The 21,047-nt window shown below is 33.1% G+C and overlaps 3 protein-coding genes across 3 annotated transcripts; 1 reads left to right on the top strand and 2 right to left on the bottom strand.

The window, feature by feature from the left end:
- Positions 1 to 464: 464 nt before the first annotated feature.
- LOC105159581 (protein SMALL AUXIN UP-REGULATED RNA 51) lies at positions 465 to 1,607 on the bottom strand. Its single transcript, XM_011076692.3, has one exon. It carries the CDS (start codon positions 1,121 to 1,123, stop codon positions 800 to 802), a length of 324 nt encoding a protein of 107 aa, XP_011074994.2. The 5' UTR covers positions 1,124 to 1,607; the 3' UTR covers positions 465 to 799.
- An 11,106-nt stretch (positions 1,608 to 12,713) lies between these two features.
- Positions 12,714 to 15,367, top strand: LOC105159335 (cytokinin riboside 5'-monophosphate phosphoribohydrolase LOG1). Its single transcript, XM_011076364.2, has 7 exons — positions 12,714 to 13,005; positions 13,509 to 13,606; positions 13,873 to 13,903; positions 14,192 to 14,291; positions 14,515 to 14,585; positions 14,674 to 14,817; positions 15,017 to 15,367. Exons 1-7 carry the CDS (start codon positions 12,877 to 12,879, stop codon positions 15,113 to 15,115), a joined length of 672 nt encoding a protein of 223 aa, XP_011074666.1. The 5' UTR covers positions 12,714 to 12,876; the 3' UTR covers positions 15,116 to 15,367.
- A 1,404-nt stretch (positions 15,368 to 16,771) lies between these two features.
- LOC105159336 (endoglucanase 10) lies at positions 16,772 to 20,980 on the bottom strand. The gene is made up of 6 exons (XM_011076365.3): positions 20,329 to 20,980; positions 19,674 to 19,957; positions 18,726 to 19,163; positions 18,276 to 18,417; positions 17,444 to 17,610; positions 16,772 to 17,366 (listed from the first exon to the last, which is right to left on the bottom strand). The coding sequence occupies exons 1-6, from the start codon at positions 20,540 to 20,542 to the stop codon at positions 17,034 to 17,036; spliced, it is 1,578 nt and encodes a 525-aa protein (XP_011074667.1). The 5' UTR covers positions 20,543 to 20,980; the 3' UTR covers positions 16,772 to 17,033.
- Positions 20,981 to 21,047: the final 67 nt, after the last annotated feature.

Genomic DNA, 21,047 nt, shown 5'->3' on the forward strand with positions numbered 1-21,047 from the left:
AGATTAATTACCCAAATCACAGGGGATCTACATATAATTATACCAAATATCAGGAAAAGATAGTATAATTATCCTAATATAGATAGAATTAATTCCTGAAATATGTGAAGGCAATAATTATTATGAATGAGTTGTATTGAAGAATGGTGATTATTACTGAAAAGATGTCACTCTCTCAAGCTAATCAATGCTAAATAGACGTCCCACCTTGATCATGCATCTTTTACCCATACTTCCAATTCTTACCTCTTTTTACAAATTCATGGCTTCCTCTTAATTATGTCCTACCACCATAATTTAGTAAATTAGTAATTAAGGAGAAAATAAAATATAATTTTTTTAATATAAATTGATATTACATTTTGTATCTTATTTCATACAGATTAAGTAAATTTTGAACCTATGTTATGCCAACATGAAATAAAAAATATAAACTTAAAAGAGAAGAGAATGATACATTATAATTGAGCAAGAAACAGAAATACCTTCGGTATTAATAAAACCCTCACAGGGTACTTACAAGTTGTAACCTAATCACAACGAAACACCACCGCCAGGAAAAAAAAAAAAAAAGATTCAAACTTTCCTTACATTCACACACACACACACACACACACACACATATATATATATATATATATATATATACATACAAAAAGAACCCACCGAAATAATATTATCATGGGTTTTCATTTTTCCGTCAGCCAAGATAAATTAATTTCTTTTTTTTTAGAAAAAAAAAAAAACCCAGCAAGGGATAATATATATGTAAATAGTTTTGAAATATTTATATATGTTTCTAGCTAAGCATTGATGTTAGGGAGTCAAAAACCTCTTGTTCACAAGGAATGGTGAGGCCCATGTCATGATCAAATCCGAACTCTTCTTCTGCTCTGTGAAGCAGGTTCTGGAATTCTGGGCTGCTCAGATATGAAATTGGGACAATATGTCTGCTTCTCTTCTCACCTACGTACACTACAAAGTGCCCCTTCGGAACGTCCAACGGCAGCACCGCTTCTTCAGTATCATACCCATGTTGTCTCTTTCCCAGGCTCGAACATCGCTTCACTATCTGCTTAATTACTGCTTTTTGTGACAATTTATTGTGTTTTCTGATACCCATTTTTGGTGGAATAATTGGACAGATGATATATATATATATATAGCAAAATGATCTATGATGATGATGATGATAGAGTTGTCTCAAAGGGAGATTGGAAAGAAATGAGATTAGGGTACTGAAATATATATATCTGAAGAGGTAAAAACGCTAATATTAAATTAATTAATTATTGAAAATAGGAAAAAAAAAAAAAGAAGAGGGAAAAACAGTGGCATGCATGTGGGGTTGTGGGGGCGAAGAAAAGAGCAGGGCTGTCTTTCGGGCACTCTTAGAAAACATAGTTGGAACCAATGCCAATAGGGTTTTACGAATTCTTGCTGTGCTTCATCAAGACAATAGGGTCCCTTCTCTTCACGGGTTTTACCGATCTTTTCAAACAAAACCAAAAAATTGCAAATAGAGAAAATGCCTAAAATTTCGATTAAAAAATTTCTTCTGTTCATTTGGATCTTGTTAATTTTTCTAGAAGGTTAATACTCTAGATCTCCCTCTTTTGCTTTTAAAAATATTAAAAAATAATAACACAGTCCTATGAAATTTAATGTAATTACACGTAAACCTTTTATATTTTAAAAAATTATATCTAGTATTCTTGATATTTGTTTTCATCTAAAAAATAAATATCATGGATAGTGAAATTCACGAAATTTGCTGATATTAAAAGAAGAGTAGAATGAATGTCTATATCATAAGTTTAGTAAAATAAATCCGTCTAATTAAATCAAGTATATATAGTTTTTCTTTCCTAATTGGCTAATTGGTTGTATATTTTCAACGTTGCGTGGTCAAATTATATATAAACAGTGAGTTTGTGGACTTTAATACGATGTGCATGTGTCTTATTAACATTCACGTATGAAATTTTAAAATTACTAATTAAAATATCAATCACGAATTACGTTAAGCATATGTATATATCCCATGTTCTGTGAATGAAATTTGTTGCTGGTTGCGACATCTAAACATAGAGAGGGGAGGACCCCATCATTTCTCACCGAAAGCCATTTCGTACATTGTCCAATTATTAATTGCTTGTCCAACCACATTTTCACACTTGCTATCCACATTTAATTAACAATGCATTAGTTTGGTCCAAACCACATTTTCACACTTGCTATCCACATTTTTTCCACTATTTTCAAGTTCAGGAATTCACAAGTTTTGAAACTTGAGTTCAAGGGATGCTCTAAACTGTTAAAATTTGAAGTGTGGGGAATAGAGTATATTCATGGCAATAAATTAGAGAAGAAAAAATTAGGTTTTATTAATCTAAAAACTCAAGTCTTTTATTCATCTAAACTCTCTAGTGCTAAAGTTACAGAGATGTGAGACTATATATAATGAATAGAGTCCTAACTAAAGAAGAAAACTAACTCACTTTGAACTCTAGTTGTCAACAGACTCAACAAAAATTAAATACTGGAATACTAATAAAAATAAATATTGAGAACAAAAGGATAAGTACGAGCAGAACTTGATAAGTACAAATAGAACTTTCAACATAAACCGAAACTCTAATACTGAAAATGACTGCAGCCTTAATTGATAAGATGACCAAATAGGAATTTATTTCTCTTGAAATAGAAAATGGCATGTATTAGCTGTTAGTTTTGTCTGTCTTTGTCAAAGACAAGAAGGCGATCCAAGAACCCGTAATGTTAGCCAATCAAACAATCATTCAAACCTGACATATTCTCAAATGTGAACAGATTCATGCTGCGACATTTCTTGTAAGAAAAGGGTACAACAACATTTTAGGTGCTGATAACATTATTCTTGCAACCTCCAAGAAAAAATCTTAACGACATGATGAGCACCATGGAGTTGTTTGTAGTCAATCAGGCCCACTATCAATTCGCAAAACAACATAGTACGTACCTATACGTAATTAAACACGCTTTGTTTGGACAAATTGAAAGGAAACCACTGACGGTGCTCTCATTTGAAAATCATCGTCAACTCGTTTTTAGGATAACCGGTCTGAAAATGGCTTGTCACCTATCTACATGTCGAGAGAAAGCGTTTACAGGTACTGATGAGGGTTAAACAGTAAACACCGCCTCCTCACCCGACAGACTTGCCCCCCAAAAACAAAGGAATTATTAAACATAACAAGGATTTCCGTGTTTTTTTAACCGGATGCTGAAACCCCCGGGTAATGAACATTGATGCTTACACTATCCAAGAGCTTTCAAGAGGACTCGAGGCTTGTACAATTCCCAACAATTGGTCCTCTATAAATATCAGTTGACTCATTTGATAATGAGCGTATTAATTACTCTTAGATTTAGCTCTATGACTGATCTGTTATAACCCTAAACCAACTTTAACTCAGGCATTGGACTGGCGGATGTAGCTTAACTATTGATACCTCATCACATGTACTGCATCCTAAGGACATACTTGGAGAGATCGAAAATTAATTATACCAGCTAACGTCTGGGAAAATTTTTATCCGGGTCTAGCACAGTCAAAATAATTCAATTATAGAGTAAGTGTGATACTTAATTTATGATTGATCATTTCTATAAATTTTACACCAATCACAAAATTATGATTTGTGGGATTAGACATGAAATATCGTCGCACACAAATTGACTTTTATTGCTTTCTCATTAAGAATTTGGATAAATTACAACGAGCTCCCCTGAAATTTGCTATAATTACAAATATCTAATCTTTGTTTGAAAAATTACAAATACCTTCTTCAAACTACAGATCTCCCTATATTGAGCTGTCATAAATGGGGTATTTGTAATTTTATAAATTAGGTGTAATTTTTTAAACAACGATAGAATATTTATAATTATGATAAATTTTAGAAAAATCAGTTGTAATTTAAAGTAAAAAAATATCATGTTTTTTGCACTGTTCAGCTAGTGGATTTTAAGCCCAGTGAAATAATTCCGACCACCTAAGATGACAAAAGACACAACTTTACTGGTCCATTAATAAAAATCCAGGAAAGACGGAGATAGGTCTATTATTTCTGCATCAGTATTTTGATATATTTTCCAACAATTATTAAAACCAACCAGGGAGGCCATTTCTCATGTTAATGGGCTTAATTCACAACAGTAAACGAGTATACAATTCTGAACCCAATATTATAGAATGCAGTAGCCCAATCTTCTTTGCTAGATCTCATTTCTCCAATTTTGGTTTTCTTGATCTAATACTATGGGAATAGTTGTGCACCGTGAATACGGAAAAATTCTTACTCAAATTAAATTTGATTTAACTCAATCAATTTTATAATACACTTTAAATTTTGAAAAGATCACATGACATGTAATTTTTCACCACATATTTAAATTGTATATTAATTATGTAAGAAAATTGCTTTTTAATTTTTGGTTGCATCGTATAAGGGTTTTTTGTTTTCTCTCGATTCAGAAAGAGAGCTATTTACCTCACCAGCCAATATAAGGGTGGTGGATATTAAACATTAATTTTCCGAACTATGTTTTGAATGTTAGATTATAAAATAAAATCTCTTAAAGCAAAAAAATAGTTTCCATTTTGTAATATATTCTTCATTCAAGTTGAAGATCAAAAGATGTAAAATTGTGAAAAAAGAAGATAAACAAATTGAGTGTGGTCCAACTTAATTTGGAAGCCTACACATTGCCACGTTAAGACATCAGCATGTCATGATGTTTCTGAATATATCAACCTTTAATTTTCCTTTTCAATGGGAGATCGTAAAGAGATAAAGCAGCTGTAAGAAAGTGGAAACAAGTAAGAAAAAGACAATTAAGAGTATAATCCTAAACGTACAGCCTCAATTAGTGAAGCAAAAATGATATTAATCACATTAGTCAAATTAAGGAGGGAAGGGTGAAGGGGGGTGGGGTGGGGTCCTAGTACTAGTAGTAGTAGTAGCTATTCAATCATCCAAGCGTGTGCATGCATTGACAACTTATGTTGGTCGGATGGTGGGAAATTTTGGGACCCCTTTTTTGTATATTTTTATTCTTCTACGTCTTTGAATTTGATTTGATATTATGATGTGAAATTAGTTGTTAACTCGGAATTTGGTTCCTCACTTTTATTAATTTGACCACTTGATTTTCTTTATAAAATTCTGCAAATTAAATTTGTATAAAAAATCATAATTCAAGCTATTACGGGAACGCATATGATAATCACACAAAAAGTTATATCTAAGCTAGTGAAATAATAATCATCACTTTTTAGTTTTGATCAGTCATAATTGTTTCTATAGATAGTGTTGCGTGCAATATAATTAATGTTTACTTGCGTGAAATATTGTCATTCTCATTAGTTTCTCACTGAAAAGACGTCTTACTAGAAATAAGAGACCTTAATACTTATAAACCACTCAAACTTCTCGTATGCGCATAATGCTAGCTAGATGTAGTAAAAAATTTAAACAACTTAAATATTTGAATAGGTTTGAATATGTAAATATTTGCAATGTTTTAAGTTTTTCATATGCAATTTGGGTTGTAGAAAAAGGAGAAAATAATAATAAAGTTAGCAAGGAATTTGAATGGATAAGATTGAGAGAGGGTTGTGGAAGAGAGTAGGAATCCAGGCGGATACTAAGGACTTCATCCCCTGGGTATTGGGAGATTTATGCTTTCCACATATACAAAAATTCATACCAGTGGATGCCTTATTTGGTTGGTAGTCCCACTCCTATGGAGACCACTGTCACTCACTTGTGTGCATGCGCTGGCATCATCCACACCCATTAAAATAATAATAATAAATAAATACTTTTTTATTAATGTATTTCAAGATATTTCTTACATACCAACAATTACGTATTTGCTTGCGTCGAACACCTATGTTTATTGCATACATTTCAGTGTCGTGCTTGGGATTCGGACCTCCATTTCTCAGGCCAAATTTACACCATAATTTTTTTATTATTATTTTCTTGGATTTTTTATGTTCCCACTATGTTAAGCATGGTTAATTGAATAATGTTGCTGCTAGTGGGCAACCATGCAATATTTAATAAACCTGTTTTTGAACAATACCTTTTAACAAATATTAGTGTTTGAAGTTTCCGTAATTTTAAATTATTAGTAGATGATGGTAACTATTTTATTACATTCATTCACACTGAGTCCTATTAAATATTTGAGGAGCTGCCCACCCTCAAACGGACCAATATACATAAGATAATCTTTTTGACAACTTCAATGTCGCGCTTATTATTAATGTAATAGTTTTACGCTTACAGTACTACAATCTCACGCTTCCTGTTTTATTACTATATATATAAGCCATGGGAACCTTATTATTATTTATTAACTATCAAAACAAGCCTAACGACGATTAAGATATCTCAAGCACAAATTTGATCAAAATCATATATATCATGTTCTCATAATTAATATATGTACTATAAAGAATTTTGGGTTTTGAAATAAACGATAAACTGAACTTTGTCAGAGGCCTAAATTCGGATATTTGATGTTGAGATCGTATTTTAATTCATGTAATAGTAGATGTGTAGAAACATCAGATTAAGTTTAATCAAAGTACTAATTTTTATCTGCTGTTTCAATATATTAATTAATTGCTTTATTCTCCTCAATTTTTTTAACATTGTGAGGAACTACGTGAGAACAGTGGTGTCGTCATCTGTCCGGCTAGTCCTACTATTCGGCGATTGACAAGACTTTTCTTTTTTTTTTTTTTCTTTCAAATGATAATTATATAATAATTAAATTAAAGTCTTCATAAATTAAATAATACATCAATTCAATAAATATATTAACATAATTTAAAAAAATAATTCACACAAAATAAGATAAATACCGATATATTTGGTGAACTTGAACTCATGACGTTAGATTTGTTCAAGAAACATCAACTTAAACCACTGGGTGTATAAGACATTATTCATGCGATTGACAAGAGTCGGTGTATTAAATGACAATAATTAATTAAAACTTTATCTTATAACAAAATAAGGAAAAAAAAGAAAAGCATCAAATCAATATTTGAAGACTCAAATGGTCATACAAATTCCAAAACTATCTTGTCGCTGCCCTTTTTGCTGTCACTTAGCTACAATACATTCGAATTTGTCCAACTTCTCTTTTTGGGGTGGTTAGGGTTTTTTTTCCTCTCTTCTTCGACCTTCTAAAGATGAACATCAACACGTAATCCCATCCTACCCACAGTAGTATTATATATATAGACATATTTGATCGTGACATGACATAATAATTATATATTATGTTTTATCATCATAATTAATAAAGATGACATTAATTGGTCAAAAGACTCGAGCCCACTTTTTATGTAAAGGGTGCATACATGTGGGTGAATTTAATTGATTTATTTGAAATGTCTTACACAAAGAGTCTTTTTTTTAAAAAAATTCTTCTATGATATTTTCGCCACCAATAGTATATTACATTTTATTTTTTTGAAAAGAAATATATAATTATCATGTGACATATAGTATAATTTTCTTTTAGAGTGGTCGTATAAATTAATTTTGTTTACCTATTCAAGTTTCACTCACAAATTTTATATCAAATCAAATCAAAGCCATAGTATTAATATAATTATATATACGAGTATATAGTGCTAATTAATTTCATGCCGACAATCAATGTTGTTGATTTTAGTTTAGTATTTAAAATTGAGATCCCAATAACAAGTTCAAAATTCTTAGATTTGTGTCTTACCAAATTTGTGGGTATTTTTATCTTATTTTATATGAGTTTTTTGTAAATTAATTTACTGATTTCAGTTATATTAATTGATATATTATTTGAATTGATGTATCGTTCAATTTATTAAGATATTGATGTAATATCATGTAATAAAAAAATTCATGCCGACATGCTTATGTCCATCTACGTAAGCCACAAGAACCAAATCAATTTGACAATGAAACAAAGAGGGACCAATTTATATATAAATTAAGCTGATTAATTAAAAGGACAAACAACTAATAATTAATATAAATATATTTTTGTTTAAAGTTGAAGCACAACCAAGATTTTGTATTTATTTAAAAAAAAAAACCCTTTTTGTCAAAATAAAGATTTATTAATTCTAGAATATGAGCTTTTTTTTTCCCAAGAATAACAATAAAAAATATGTAATGGCAACTTGGAATATTAATTATAATTAAAAATTATACTGCGTAACATGACCACCAATGAAAGACGGGAAGCGTGAGCAGGTCAGATGATTTAGGGGGGGGTAAATTTGAGTGATTGGATAAGAATCAACGAAAAATCAAACTAAGAAAATATACTTTAAATTAAAAAAGAGGGGATTAAGCATTAAGCAAGAGAGTAATCCAGGAATACGGCTGGATTAGGGGAGGCAAGAAAGACATGGTTGAGACAGAGATACTACCACGTCCACGTGCACATGACTCTTATCCCAAGTACCCCACCAACTTTCTTTCTTTTATGCTTGTGGGAACATGCGTAGCTGTTATTCCTCCCAAAAGAAAACTACAATGGGGTAATGTTTGTTGAAAATACTATTCCCTTGTTTTTCCTTTTCTTCATCTATCCATTTTCCATACTTTTCTTCTTTTCAAACCCCATTCTCAAGGATCATGATTCCGCATACTTGGGTTCTGACGGGACTGTGATTCATGATGTGACTGTAATCTGTTGTTTGAAGTATTGTTCATTCTGATTTCATATGAACTCTATAATTTTATTCTAAAAGACGCAATATTAGAAAAATGAAATCTTGCGACTTATATCATGATCCCCTAAAATCTCCTCTCTCTGGCGAGACGCCTTCTCAAAGACCATGATTCACCGTATTAGGGGTTTAAGATGATTTTTATGAGTGATTGTAATTTAAAAAAAAAAAAAATAGGGGTAGAGATTTTTTCAAATAAGAGTGATGAGGGGGTGGTAGCAGCTGCATCAGAATGAAAAGAAAAATTGACTTTAAGGTACATAGTGAAAAGTGGAGTAGTTTATTTCAGTTGGAATATTCCTCAAAAGTCTGAGAGAGTGTTTGTAAGGGAGTGGCGGCAAGAAGACATAATCCATTGTTCACGCTACTTTACATGTGTTGAAGTTTGCAATGAAATGGAAAAAGAAGAAAGTGTGATGAGATGTTTGGTATAAAGTCAGTACTCCTTTCCTTCTATAAGTATTCATCATTTTTTTTCTTTTGGGGGTTTCGGAAAATTAAAATATATCTATATTATATTGGATAAGCAAATTCCATATATCAGCAAGAATACCAAAATATCCTTAAAAAAATTAAAAAAAATGCTTAAGATCCGCATGTTTTTAGCAGGTTGGGTCACATCCGACCAGGCAACCCGATTGAATAGTGATTGATTTGACACTCATTCAACCTATATTTTATTGATACGTGGCTCGTACGGATTCTGACACATAAACGCTTATAAATACATAAAGAGTCCATCTCACAAGTACGCATTTATTACTACGGGATCGCACTCTATAGTGATATCGCTTTGTGTGATCCCTATAAACTCGAATCATAACTGACTTAAATTTCGGAAGATTTTAGCTGACATCCACCTCAGCTAGTCTAACAATTTATGTGTGCAGGCCAATTATTAATAGTCCAAATATTCGATATACCCAACATCCAAATAACATTCTAGATTATTGTCAAATCAGCTCTAGGTTGGTGAGGATTTTGACCAGAATCAATATTAATATAAGTGGATAAGAATAGTAAATTACTATTAATCTAAAATGCATTCCTGAATATATATAAAGAGATTAGTCAATAAATAAAGGTTGAAAGAGAGGAAAATTGTACATACTCTGTATAGTTTTTCTCATCAATGTTTCATACGACTTTATCTCCAAAAATGTTCACGCTCACAAAAACAAATTAAAGTTTAAAGATACATGCTTTATGAATTTGACCAAGTTAATAATTAACCCAATTAATGTTAATTAAGTAAATTAATTTCCACGTTCCCGGTGAATATATAAATAAATTGAAAAAAAATGCAAACAACCCCTTTGTGATATCGCAAATGAGCAAATTATCCTTTTATAAAAAAATAAATAGCGATTTACCTCTACATATTTTTTAAAATACAATAATTTACCCCTCTATGATTTTTAAAATGAAGCAATTTACCTCCCTGTATAAGGAGGTAAATTGCTTCATTTTAAAAAGTATAGAGGGATATTTTTTTTTTTTCATAGGGGAGGTAATGTGCTCATTTTCAATATTTCAGGAGAATAAATTACTATTCATCCTAAATAAATTATTTAAAGGGTCATCGAAAGTGCAGCGTGTATGAACTTTGACCTCATAATTAGTGCTAAGAAAATATTATGCGTGAGAGCACCAGTAAATAATATTTAAGCTACCAATTTAATATTTATTGCACAAACCAAAAAAAAAATCCTTTATAGGGGGAAAAATCTTTCATTTGAAAATTCTCAAAATTCTAGATAGAAAATTTGGCCAATTGAACCCTATGTTGTTGGAGCTTTGGAGCCTGATATATATATATTCATCAAATTAGAAGAAAAAGTAAAGAAAGAAGCTATGAGTAAAAAATATGTTCTTATTTGATATATGTTAGACCAAATGACGAACCAATTAAGTAAGTATTATAAATAGTTAATAATCTAATAACATTTATAAGAGTCTTGATATAAATAGTTGATGAGTAATTTTTTGTTATAATTCACAAAAGTATTATTTAGTAAAAAAATAAAAATCTTAAGCAAACCGTGAACATAGAACAATTTTGTCTGACTCATAAAAAATTTGTACCTTGGAATTAATTTTATTACACATATAACGATTTCTACATAGTCTTAAGTTGTAGTTGGGTAAAACATTGATGTAAACAACATAACATAATACACCTCTACTCTACCTAGTGAAAAAGGTATAATATACCTTATACCATAATGTGTGGCCTATTGCCATCACCTACTCAGCTTTCCCCATTAGGAAAGTGGTAGAAGAAGAAGCAAACTACAACTCCAACACCCGCTCCAACTCACAAATATTCAAGAATCCTTACTTCCTTAACGTTTCTCCTATAAAAAGAAAAAGTGTCTCCATTCATTTTGTTGGAGAGAATCTTCTTGGAAATTAATTAATGGCTCCATTAACCCACTTAATATTAATTTAACCCCAATCTTAATCACATCTAATCCTCAAAATTAAGCTCATGAATGGTTGAGATGCACCACACGTCGCCTGCTTATATAAATATAATTACTCTCTTTCGTAATTAATGCATGTATATATAATTCTTAATTAATTGAAAAACGCAATTACACTCGCAAAGTACGCTTTCTTTTCATTAAATTAACGATGTCATGCGTCAATGATTGCAAAGCACAACTTGACCTAGCCACCTGGAAACTTCCAACGCCTTTGTGGAATGTGCATAATGTGCCCCGCATCGGAGCATCTCCTTTAAAGCGTGCTTTTATCTTCTCAACTCATTGGGTAGTCAAAAGCGCTTTTGTGGACGATCATCGAATATGGACCATTTGTAAAGATGGTGAGGATACGTCATGGACAGACTGAGGGATCAAGAGAAGGAGAAGAACCAAAAAATCTCAAATGAAAAACACGTTTCTTGGAAGAATGAACTTGTTGATGTTAAAAGGCATTTCTGACTTAATTGAAAATCTTCTTTTTGTGACTTATATATGATAAGAGGTTGTTGTACATCATGAACGGAAAAAAACAAAAAAAAAATTATACTGAATTAATTTTTTTCTTGATAGTTCGTCTTAATTAATTATATTTATAGTTGAGTGTTTTATTTATTATGCTTTCATTATAGTTACAATATGCGACTCGATAGTTTTTTAAGGGAAAAAAATAATTCAAATTTAATCCCAATACTATAAAAAGGAACAAATATATATATATATATATATGTATTTGAATAGTAATTATTTTTCTTATTTAAATTATATTCGATCGAATTAAATCAATCACATCAATAAATAAAGTGGATGTGGAGGTGAATATGGCAAGGTCCGAGCAGCATTAGTCGCTGCTGTTAGCGGGTGGTCCCACTCCCGCCATCTCTTGGCCCATTACATTATTGCCTAGCTATTCCCATCATAATAATTCATAAATGATGGCTAGCTACGACTGATTAAATTCTTTTTTAATTAATAATTAAGCTCATGTTTAGCATTGATTAGCTTGAGAGAGTGACATCTTTTCAGTAATAATCACCATTCTTCAATACAACTCATTCATAATAATTATTGCTTTCACATATTTCAGGAATTAATTCTATCTATATATAGATAAGCAAAATATTTTTATTATTCCACAACTTAATTAAAGTATACTAAAAGACATGGGTCATGTTAATTGCAACCAGAAATTGTATATCTTATGAACAAGAATAAAACCCATAAAAAGAAAAATATGACGTACGTACGCCACACCCAACTGTCCTACCCCTTACCTCCTTCATTTCTGTAGACTTTAGATTGAAAACGACTCCATTTTTTCCCCAAAATTTTAATTTAAACCAAAAATAAAAAAGACAGCAAGTGCCAAGTGTCCAGGTGGGATTGGAAGTCCATGGGCATTTGGATATATAAGGGGGCCAATCACTCACCCATCCCTTCATTCCTTTCTTCACATTTTCCCCTCTCTCTCTCTCTCTCTCTCTATTTCAATTCCCAAACACCATTTTCCCAATCTTTTCACACACAAAATCAGGCAACTAAAAAAGACAAGAATTTAATTTTCTTTCTCTAAGAAAAGGAGAAAAAGGACTAGAGAAATCAATGGAAAACAGCCCGCAGCAGCCGTCCACAAAAGCATCAAGATTCAAGAGGATATGCGTGTTCTGTGGCAGCAGCCCCGGGAAGAATCCCAGTTATCAGCTTGCTGCCATTCAGCTCGGAAAGCAACTGGTAACCCATGTCCTTCTTCTGTAATACTAGACTCACGACTTGATTACGAGGCATAGATTTAGCGTACTCTGCATCTTGGGTACGACTGTCCGTTTAGACATGTAGTAGCATTTGATCACCATCCACAAGGATTGTTATGCTGATTCTTTTACTTGCATGTTTTTTCCTTTAGTACTAAAATAGAGAGGCTTCATCACGGAGGTCATACAGGTTGTACTAAGAAAAATAAAAAAGACAGAGCCAAAGCAAATCGAATCTAAGTCGTCTAATTGAATAATAATATTAATATTAATATCAATTTCTTTTCATTTCCGTTGAGATTAAATTGACATATGATTGGCTACAATTGATTATTGATGGGATCAGCGAGATTAACGTGAAAGTTTTTTTTTTTCTTTTAATTTTTGAGATACTAATTAATTATAATATGGTATTATTTGCGTGTTAATGCAAGAAATGAGGAAATAGATTAATATTAAGTTAAAAGCATTAATGATGGACAGGTTGAGAGGAACATAGACTTGGTTTATGGAGGTGGAAGCATTGGATTGATGGGTCTGGTCTCTCAGGCTGTGTATAATGGTGGCCGCCACGTGTTAGGGTATTTTTACAGTTTTTTTTTTATTTTCATAAAATTTTGTAGAACGAATTGAATTTTTTATTTCAAATTTTATTATATTTTTTATTTTTAAATAATATATATGTTACGTGTATAATTTTTTTAAAAATAAAATAAATAATATTATTTTTATGCATATGACGTGTATATATTAAAAAGAATAGAAAATTCAAATCGTTTTTGAGTATATGTTGTTGTTTTCCCCAACAAATCTTGATTGTGACTGGTACTGACCTTGATTTTTGCAGGGTGATTCCCAGAACTCTAATGCCCAGAGAGGTAATTATATTTGTATCTTTCAATACATAACTAAAACTATGTTAAAAACACGCATATGATTGGCCAGATTCATTGAATTTCAACCACATGATATCATGAAAACTTTGATGTGATCCTTATTTATTACTTGATTGTTATTTTCTGATGTAAGAGTCTACGATAAAAAAAAAAAAAAAAAAAAGCTAAAACATCTAAGTCTTTTACAATTGCATATCAGAACTCGTAACTTATATAATAATATTTTATTGAAGTATGTAAAGTAATTGAGGGTCGAAAATGTAATTTCAGATCACTGGAGAGCCTGTTGGAGAAGTGAGAGCAGTTTCTGGCATGCACCAAAGGAAGGCAGAGATGGCCAGGCAGGCTGATGCATTTATAGCATTGCCTGGTAATTTTAATTTACTAATTTTCACAGAGTCGCGTCCAATTTGATGCTGCTTATGTGGATTTATACTAATATAAACCATAAATTGATAATATCATGTGTGATGTAATGATTGATAACTTATGTGGTTACAAACTCGCGTGAATGAGAGCATCAAATCGGTTAATTAATTGAACCGAATAGTCTTACCATAACAAGTTTGTGGTTAATATTTAAATTTTTACAGGTGGGTACGGTACATTGGAGGAACTGTTAGAGGTCATCACTTGGGCTCAACTTGGAATCCACGACAAACCGGTAATAGAGATTGATCTTTATTTATTGCATGCGAAATAGGGAAGTAAGATAAAGTATTTTAATTATTTTATTTGGGGGTTGTGTACAGGTGGGTTTACTGAATGTAGATGGGTACTACAACTCATTGCTGTCGTTCATCGACAAGGCTGTGGATGAGGGTTTCATTACGCCTTCTGCCCGTCACATTATTGTATCTGCCCAAACTGCCCATGAACTTATGTCCAAGCTTGAGGTACAATATCCACGTCATGCTCTCAGTACACTTCCTCCATTGAGTCTGAATATACCAAACAATGTGAATTATTACATATATATATAAGTACAATACAGATCTCACTGCCTGCTATAATCTATTTTTATTACATTCTATACAGATACATATAGAATAACACCTTTTTTTATATATTTAAGTTATTGTAATTTTATTACAGGAATATGTTCCGGAACACAATGGGGTGGCACCAAAATTGAGTTGGGAGATGGAGCAACAACTTGGGTACACCACAAGATCAGATATTGCTCGTTGCTAGTCTACATTAAACTTTCAAGTATTTAATTAGGCCAAGTAAATACAGACAGGAATTTTATGACACAAGCCGGGCAATGGTACCGTACATAGAAAGCTAATTAATGTTGTCTAGGCAGTAGGCCCCAAGAGATGATATATATAGCTAATATTGATTCAGCTCTGGATTTTAGTTACATAAATTTATGCCTAATCTTCCCTTCATTTTATGTCTATTTTTAGTCCTAATTCAATCTATTTTATTTATTTTGGAACAGTTCATGTTTATTTGACCTAAGTGACAATGATTTATTTCTTTTATTTGTAAATATCTCTTTATTTTTTTTACATTACAACTTCTAGTTACTGAAATATGTGCTCGCTATTTCTTATCGTACAACTTTTAGTTTGTAGCTTAATGACATCATTTGGATAGTTTTTTTCGTGTTGCGTCTTATATTATGTCTAATATTAATATATTTAATCTTGTTGTTAAACACATAAAATAATATATGTAAATGTAATATAAAATATACTAAGATCTGTAATAATAAAAAAAAATTGAAGCCAACTGCGACAAGTATGAATTGATGATGAAGATAAAGAAAGCCCCACTTAGGAAGTGGTCTACCCATACACAAACTCCAACGGCTATCCATCCACCAACATTACAAGCTTTTCCAGGTTCCAATTTGATTGAGTATGTTGCAGTTTGTGCCTTCCACTTGTTCCAAAATGCATGTTCCTATCCTAACATCAAACCTCCATTCTTGTACATAAATTCACGTGCTTAGTGTGATAATCAAGTACACCTACGAATATGATTCCGACACGTGTTACACAAACATGTCATGAGTTGATTCGTTTTAATATCCACAACATGTGTTTCATTAAAAAGATTAGAGTTTCGAGTTCAGATTAATTACAATTGTCTTTTGTATAATGAATTTGATGGGATTTAATTGTATACAAAAAATTAAGAAATTATATCTTTTTTGTCTTTTATTACAATTATTCAAATATTGAAATATAATATGAATTTTTTGTAATAGAAAATTGAGCAAGTCCACTTTGTTTTAAGTAAACTGGAAGGCAAGTAAAGTGTGGGGAAATGGATAAGAACAAAAGAGCAATGATAATTGATAGTGCGCATGTCCACACTCCATTTTGCTTAGTAGAAAGGTGAGTACATGAGGAACTCCCAAATCGAATAAAGACATGTTAAACTTTCCTTTGCACATTGTACAATTCTGTTCAAACTTTCCTTTTGCAGTTCATCATACGACATTAGTGTTATAATGTCCCTACCTTCGTGTCACAAAGTACATCAGAGTGGAGAAATTTTAATCCCAATTGAATTTGGTCACATTGAAATTGATTATACGACAAATATAGTATATTTATTGTATGATTGATATAAATTTAAAAAAAAAATTAATCAATCACATAACAAGTATAAATAAACTTGATGTAGGTAAAAAACAACTTCCATCAAAGAAATAAAGAAGCACTTAAACATTCAACTCTCAAGTGTCAAACTCTTACTAGCTCAGCCTATAAGAATGGATCATGTCTAATTGAACGGTTGTCTGTTGAACTTCCTTCATTGATGTGAGAACTGCACTTACCAATGATCAAAGTCGAAACTACCCGTTTCTGGGTAATTATGTGATGGTGATCATAGTCGAACTCATCTCACACTTTTTATAGCCACAAATAAAAAACCTTAAACATACTCAACTTCGGATCCATTTAACATGTTTAGAAGCAGACCGCATTACAGTTACAAAATTTACACTCAAGACATTGATATACATGAAATACTGGCGCTGTTAGCAGCTCAGACCTATGAACTAGCAAAATATAAAACAAAAGGTCGTCACCCATTAGCTAAACATAGTTACTAGGGAATGAATAGGTTGTGAACGAATATTACTTATTACTTATGTGAAAGATTGAACGACGGATGATGTGGTCACCAAGCTAGAAAGGAGCCCAACAATGACTGCACTGTTGTACGTGCTTGGCTCAGTTTGCATCGAGTTGTTTCTTGAATCCACGAATGACTCGTTGAGAAACGGTCCGCCTACAAGTGCTCCCATTGCAATATTGGGATTTGGCTTATCTGACTTCAGCCACTGGAAACCATCTTTGCAGCCTGTGGTTGCGTCGGCTGGGATTGAAGCTCCTCTGTGATGAACGTATTGCGGGTACTTATCCCCGTAGCCCACAAGATAACTCATCTTCATAGGGTTGTCACCCAAGACATAATCCGCCTAAGAATAAGGCATAAGATGCATTAATAAACTACATAATGTTTATAATGGAAACATGATGCAAAGATAGCAAGTACCTGTGACATGGCGAATTTCCGGAGATCGGAGGGCCTAAAATAATGTCCATCACAGGATATCTTTGCAGTTCGAGAAGTAAGCATGTAATCGCTGTAAATGACTGCTAAAAGCGCCGATGCCACAGGATGCTGCAATGCGTTCCATTGACTTACCCAAACTAAACCACCTGCATATATAAGTCGAATTTCTTCAGCAAAACTTTCGGCTAAGCTGCGGTGGAGAATCTAACTTAATATGATGGAAATCAACTTCACAACTGTAGATAGTATTAATCGCCAATTGATTGGAGATAAAATATGCCGATTGGAACTTTCCAGTCAAATACTTGTAAAAAACATGCAAAATGACTCAGTCATCTACTCTGAGGAAATCTCATGTATAGAAACTAGAATTTTCCAATTTCCTGAAGTTCTTATGGACTAACAAATCTAGACACATACAACAACATATGGCCCTCGCAATAGTTATCTGGCCAGCCACTCACAGAAGCTCCAAGTGCAGAGTTCAAACAAATAAAAGGACCGGTTGCCATTTTCACAATTATTTTGTCTTTTCCATAGAGTCAAGTTGGGTTACAACCATGATAAACAAGCCACTATGTGTCTCCATATAATGGCTGTTTTGAGAAGCTTCTATATGTCAGGAGACACTCTAGTTTCTATGAGCTCAAGCCTTATAAAAACATTAGAAGTAAAAAATTTTGTTCCGATGTAATGACATTGCAGATGACCAATATGACAAGATGGAGGAAATTAAAATTAACATCATACGATATATACATATATATATATATTTAAGATTCAAAGTAAAAAGCAAGCGTTGGAAGATTACTATCGGTTCTGCTGGAGGTGGCAGTTGGAGATTTGGGTAAAAGACCACACATGACAGCCTCTGCTGAATCTCTATACTTCTGGAGAATATTCGAATTTGATACGTCTTTTGGCCCAAAGAAGCTAACCCTAGACAGCAGAACCTGCATCGAGGCACTCGGTCACTTTCTTATTGATGAGCTCACCCACTTGATTTTATTTCAAGAAAGTGTTTACCATTAAGTCCACATACCTCTAATTGGTAACAAAATAACCAAACACATTAACATGACAAGATGTCAATGTATATTAATCCACATCACAGATGGAATGTAGATAACATATTCATTCAATAAACCAAAGGAAGAAACGAGCTGCTTTAACGTCATAGTTCTAAATAAGTCAACAGCCAAGAACAATGTTTTCCCAAAGGGTTGAAAAATATGCAGTTTCCTGAAAGAATAAAGCATACCTGAGCTCCAGCTAGCTTGTTATCCCAGCTAAACCATGTTGGACTGCCCCAATTAGCAAAGTCTTCGCCGTTTTTTCCAGTCACATATTGGAAGTACGACCGATCTCCTGTTGCATGGTAGAGCCAGCTAGCTGCCCACAAGAGCTCATCACCATAGCCAGTAGAATTATAGAAAGTTGCAACTTCAGGAATACTGATGCTATAAGATCCTCTATATTTGTCCGCAAAAGTAAATAATTGTTTAGCATGCTTCAGAAGTAAAGTTGAATATGCAGAATCAGTGCTCCGAAAGACCAGTGATGCTGAAGCTAGAGCTGCAGCTGTTTCAGCAGCAACATCAGTTCCTGGGACAGAGGCGTTCACCTGTGTGAGAGGCCGGTCCTCTGTCATGTCCTCAGGCCTGTCCCAACAACCGTGGTCTACTTTAGGACTGCCTACCTGTCAAACATTTGACATGGAGGAAGAGCACTAGTTAGACATCTTTCTGTCTACTATATTTGAAGAGTTCACAAAAATCAAGTTCTCCAAAAAATGGTGAAAAAATAAAGATCCCGCTGCATGCTTCTGAATTTCATTCTTACGTTGAACTAGAGAAAAATAGAGAAGAATAGTTTTCTTAAGTGTTCTGTCTTCTGTGCTTAAACTACATGGAGAAGAATAGTTTTCATCCTACATAGGTGCTCACGAATATGACCGACTAAAAGAGATTTCGTCAATTATGTCAATCAGTTTCCTTCGGACGCACAAAATCTAAGGAAAAGATATGATGTGAGAGAATGCTATAAAATTTGCTCTAGTATCTAAAAACATGTAAACAAGATCGTTACTCTCACAAGAAATTTCCTGATCTATTGGCATAAATCATTAGATTACATAGGCAATAATTGGCAACTCTGAAATGTATATAAACAAATAAAGGCCTGAAAAAGGCACAAGAATGGGATTTACCTGAATGTATAGGACATTATCAGTAGGATGAGCGTTAACGAGGTAGTCCGTGATCCACTTAAGCGAGTCTTGAGCAGGTTCCAATTGATTCACAACCTTCATTTGATCCCCATACTCAAGGATGGTCCAAGACAACACTGTGGCAGTGAAAGCCATAGGAAATCCAAACTTCATATGATCCCCAGCATCATACATTCCCTTGGAAAGATCTACTTGCGCTTCACTCCCATCTTTCAAACCAGAATCCCCTCTCCAAGGTATGTTATTATTCTCCAGCTTCCCAGCTGCAATATTGAAGAAGAGTTCCCCCGTCAATCAAAAATCTCTCAGAATTGAACAAAACATTCTATTTACTATACCTGGATCATATTTTCTTCGGCAAATAAATCAACATAATCTCAATCATGTTACAGTCTTTTCAAGCAAAATATCACTAGCATAGGCATATCAACTACTAATCTGAATCAAAATCGAAAATGATGCACGAGGGAACACCCATTATTCCAGGAAGCAATTCAAGAACGCATCAATCTAGAACTTACAAACAAAACAGGGCACCACAAAATCACTAAGTACAGATCTAATAACACACATTTGAAGCAAAAGAGCAACAATAAAAGGAAAAAGGAGAAAAGAAAGAAAGAGACAAACGCACATTTCTGTATGTCTAAAAACTGCATTGCAACTTTGAGAGCATCAGCATATTTCTTTGTGACGGCGCCGGGTGGCCCCGGAACAGGCGCTGCTCCTGGCTCCGACTTGTGCTGCTTCTGCCTCACAGCGTAGAAAATTGCAAAGGCGATCGCAGCCAAAACTATTAACACCAAGAACCAACCACACCACCCTCTTGACCCCCTCTTCTCCTCCATTATTCTCAACGAACAAACAAGAAGATCAGTTCCCTCGTCACAAGAACTGGGAAATGACGGTCTTTTTGTAGTGGCTGGATCTGAACGTGCGAAGACTAAATATTTTTTCTGCAACCAAGTTCTTGAAAATTCTATGAATTCAGGAAAATACTCAAGCCTTCAAATAGAAGAAAATGCAATGCTCCGCACTGCCAGAGGAAAACAAATGCTGGGTTTTGACTCAAAGAATCTTTCAGAGAGATTTAGTGGAAAAAGATGGAATCTTGTGAAGGTTAATAACCTAAGAGGGAAAAGAAATCTTAGGGGGGTTTAGATACAATGTGGGTGGTTTAATGGAGTTGAGAGTGTCAGAAAAATAAGAAAAACACACAGGATTCAGCAGAGCAGAGCACCGACAGGTGTTAACGATGCATTCATTTTCTTCCATCGTCGCTTAGATGGGGGTGATTATGTAATTATATATATTGGTTAGGTACTTAAGGGTCCAATTGGGGCATTACCGGCA

Source organism: Sesamum indicum, linkage group LG3 (assembly GCF_026168435.1).
Source record: "Sesamum indicum cultivar Baizhima isolate 11 linkage group LG3, ASM2616843v1, whole genome shotgun sequence".
In the NCBI taxonomy this organism is placed as follows: domain Eukaryota; kingdom Viridiplantae; phylum Streptophyta; class Magnoliopsida; order Lamiales; family Pedaliaceae; genus Sesamum; species Sesamum indicum.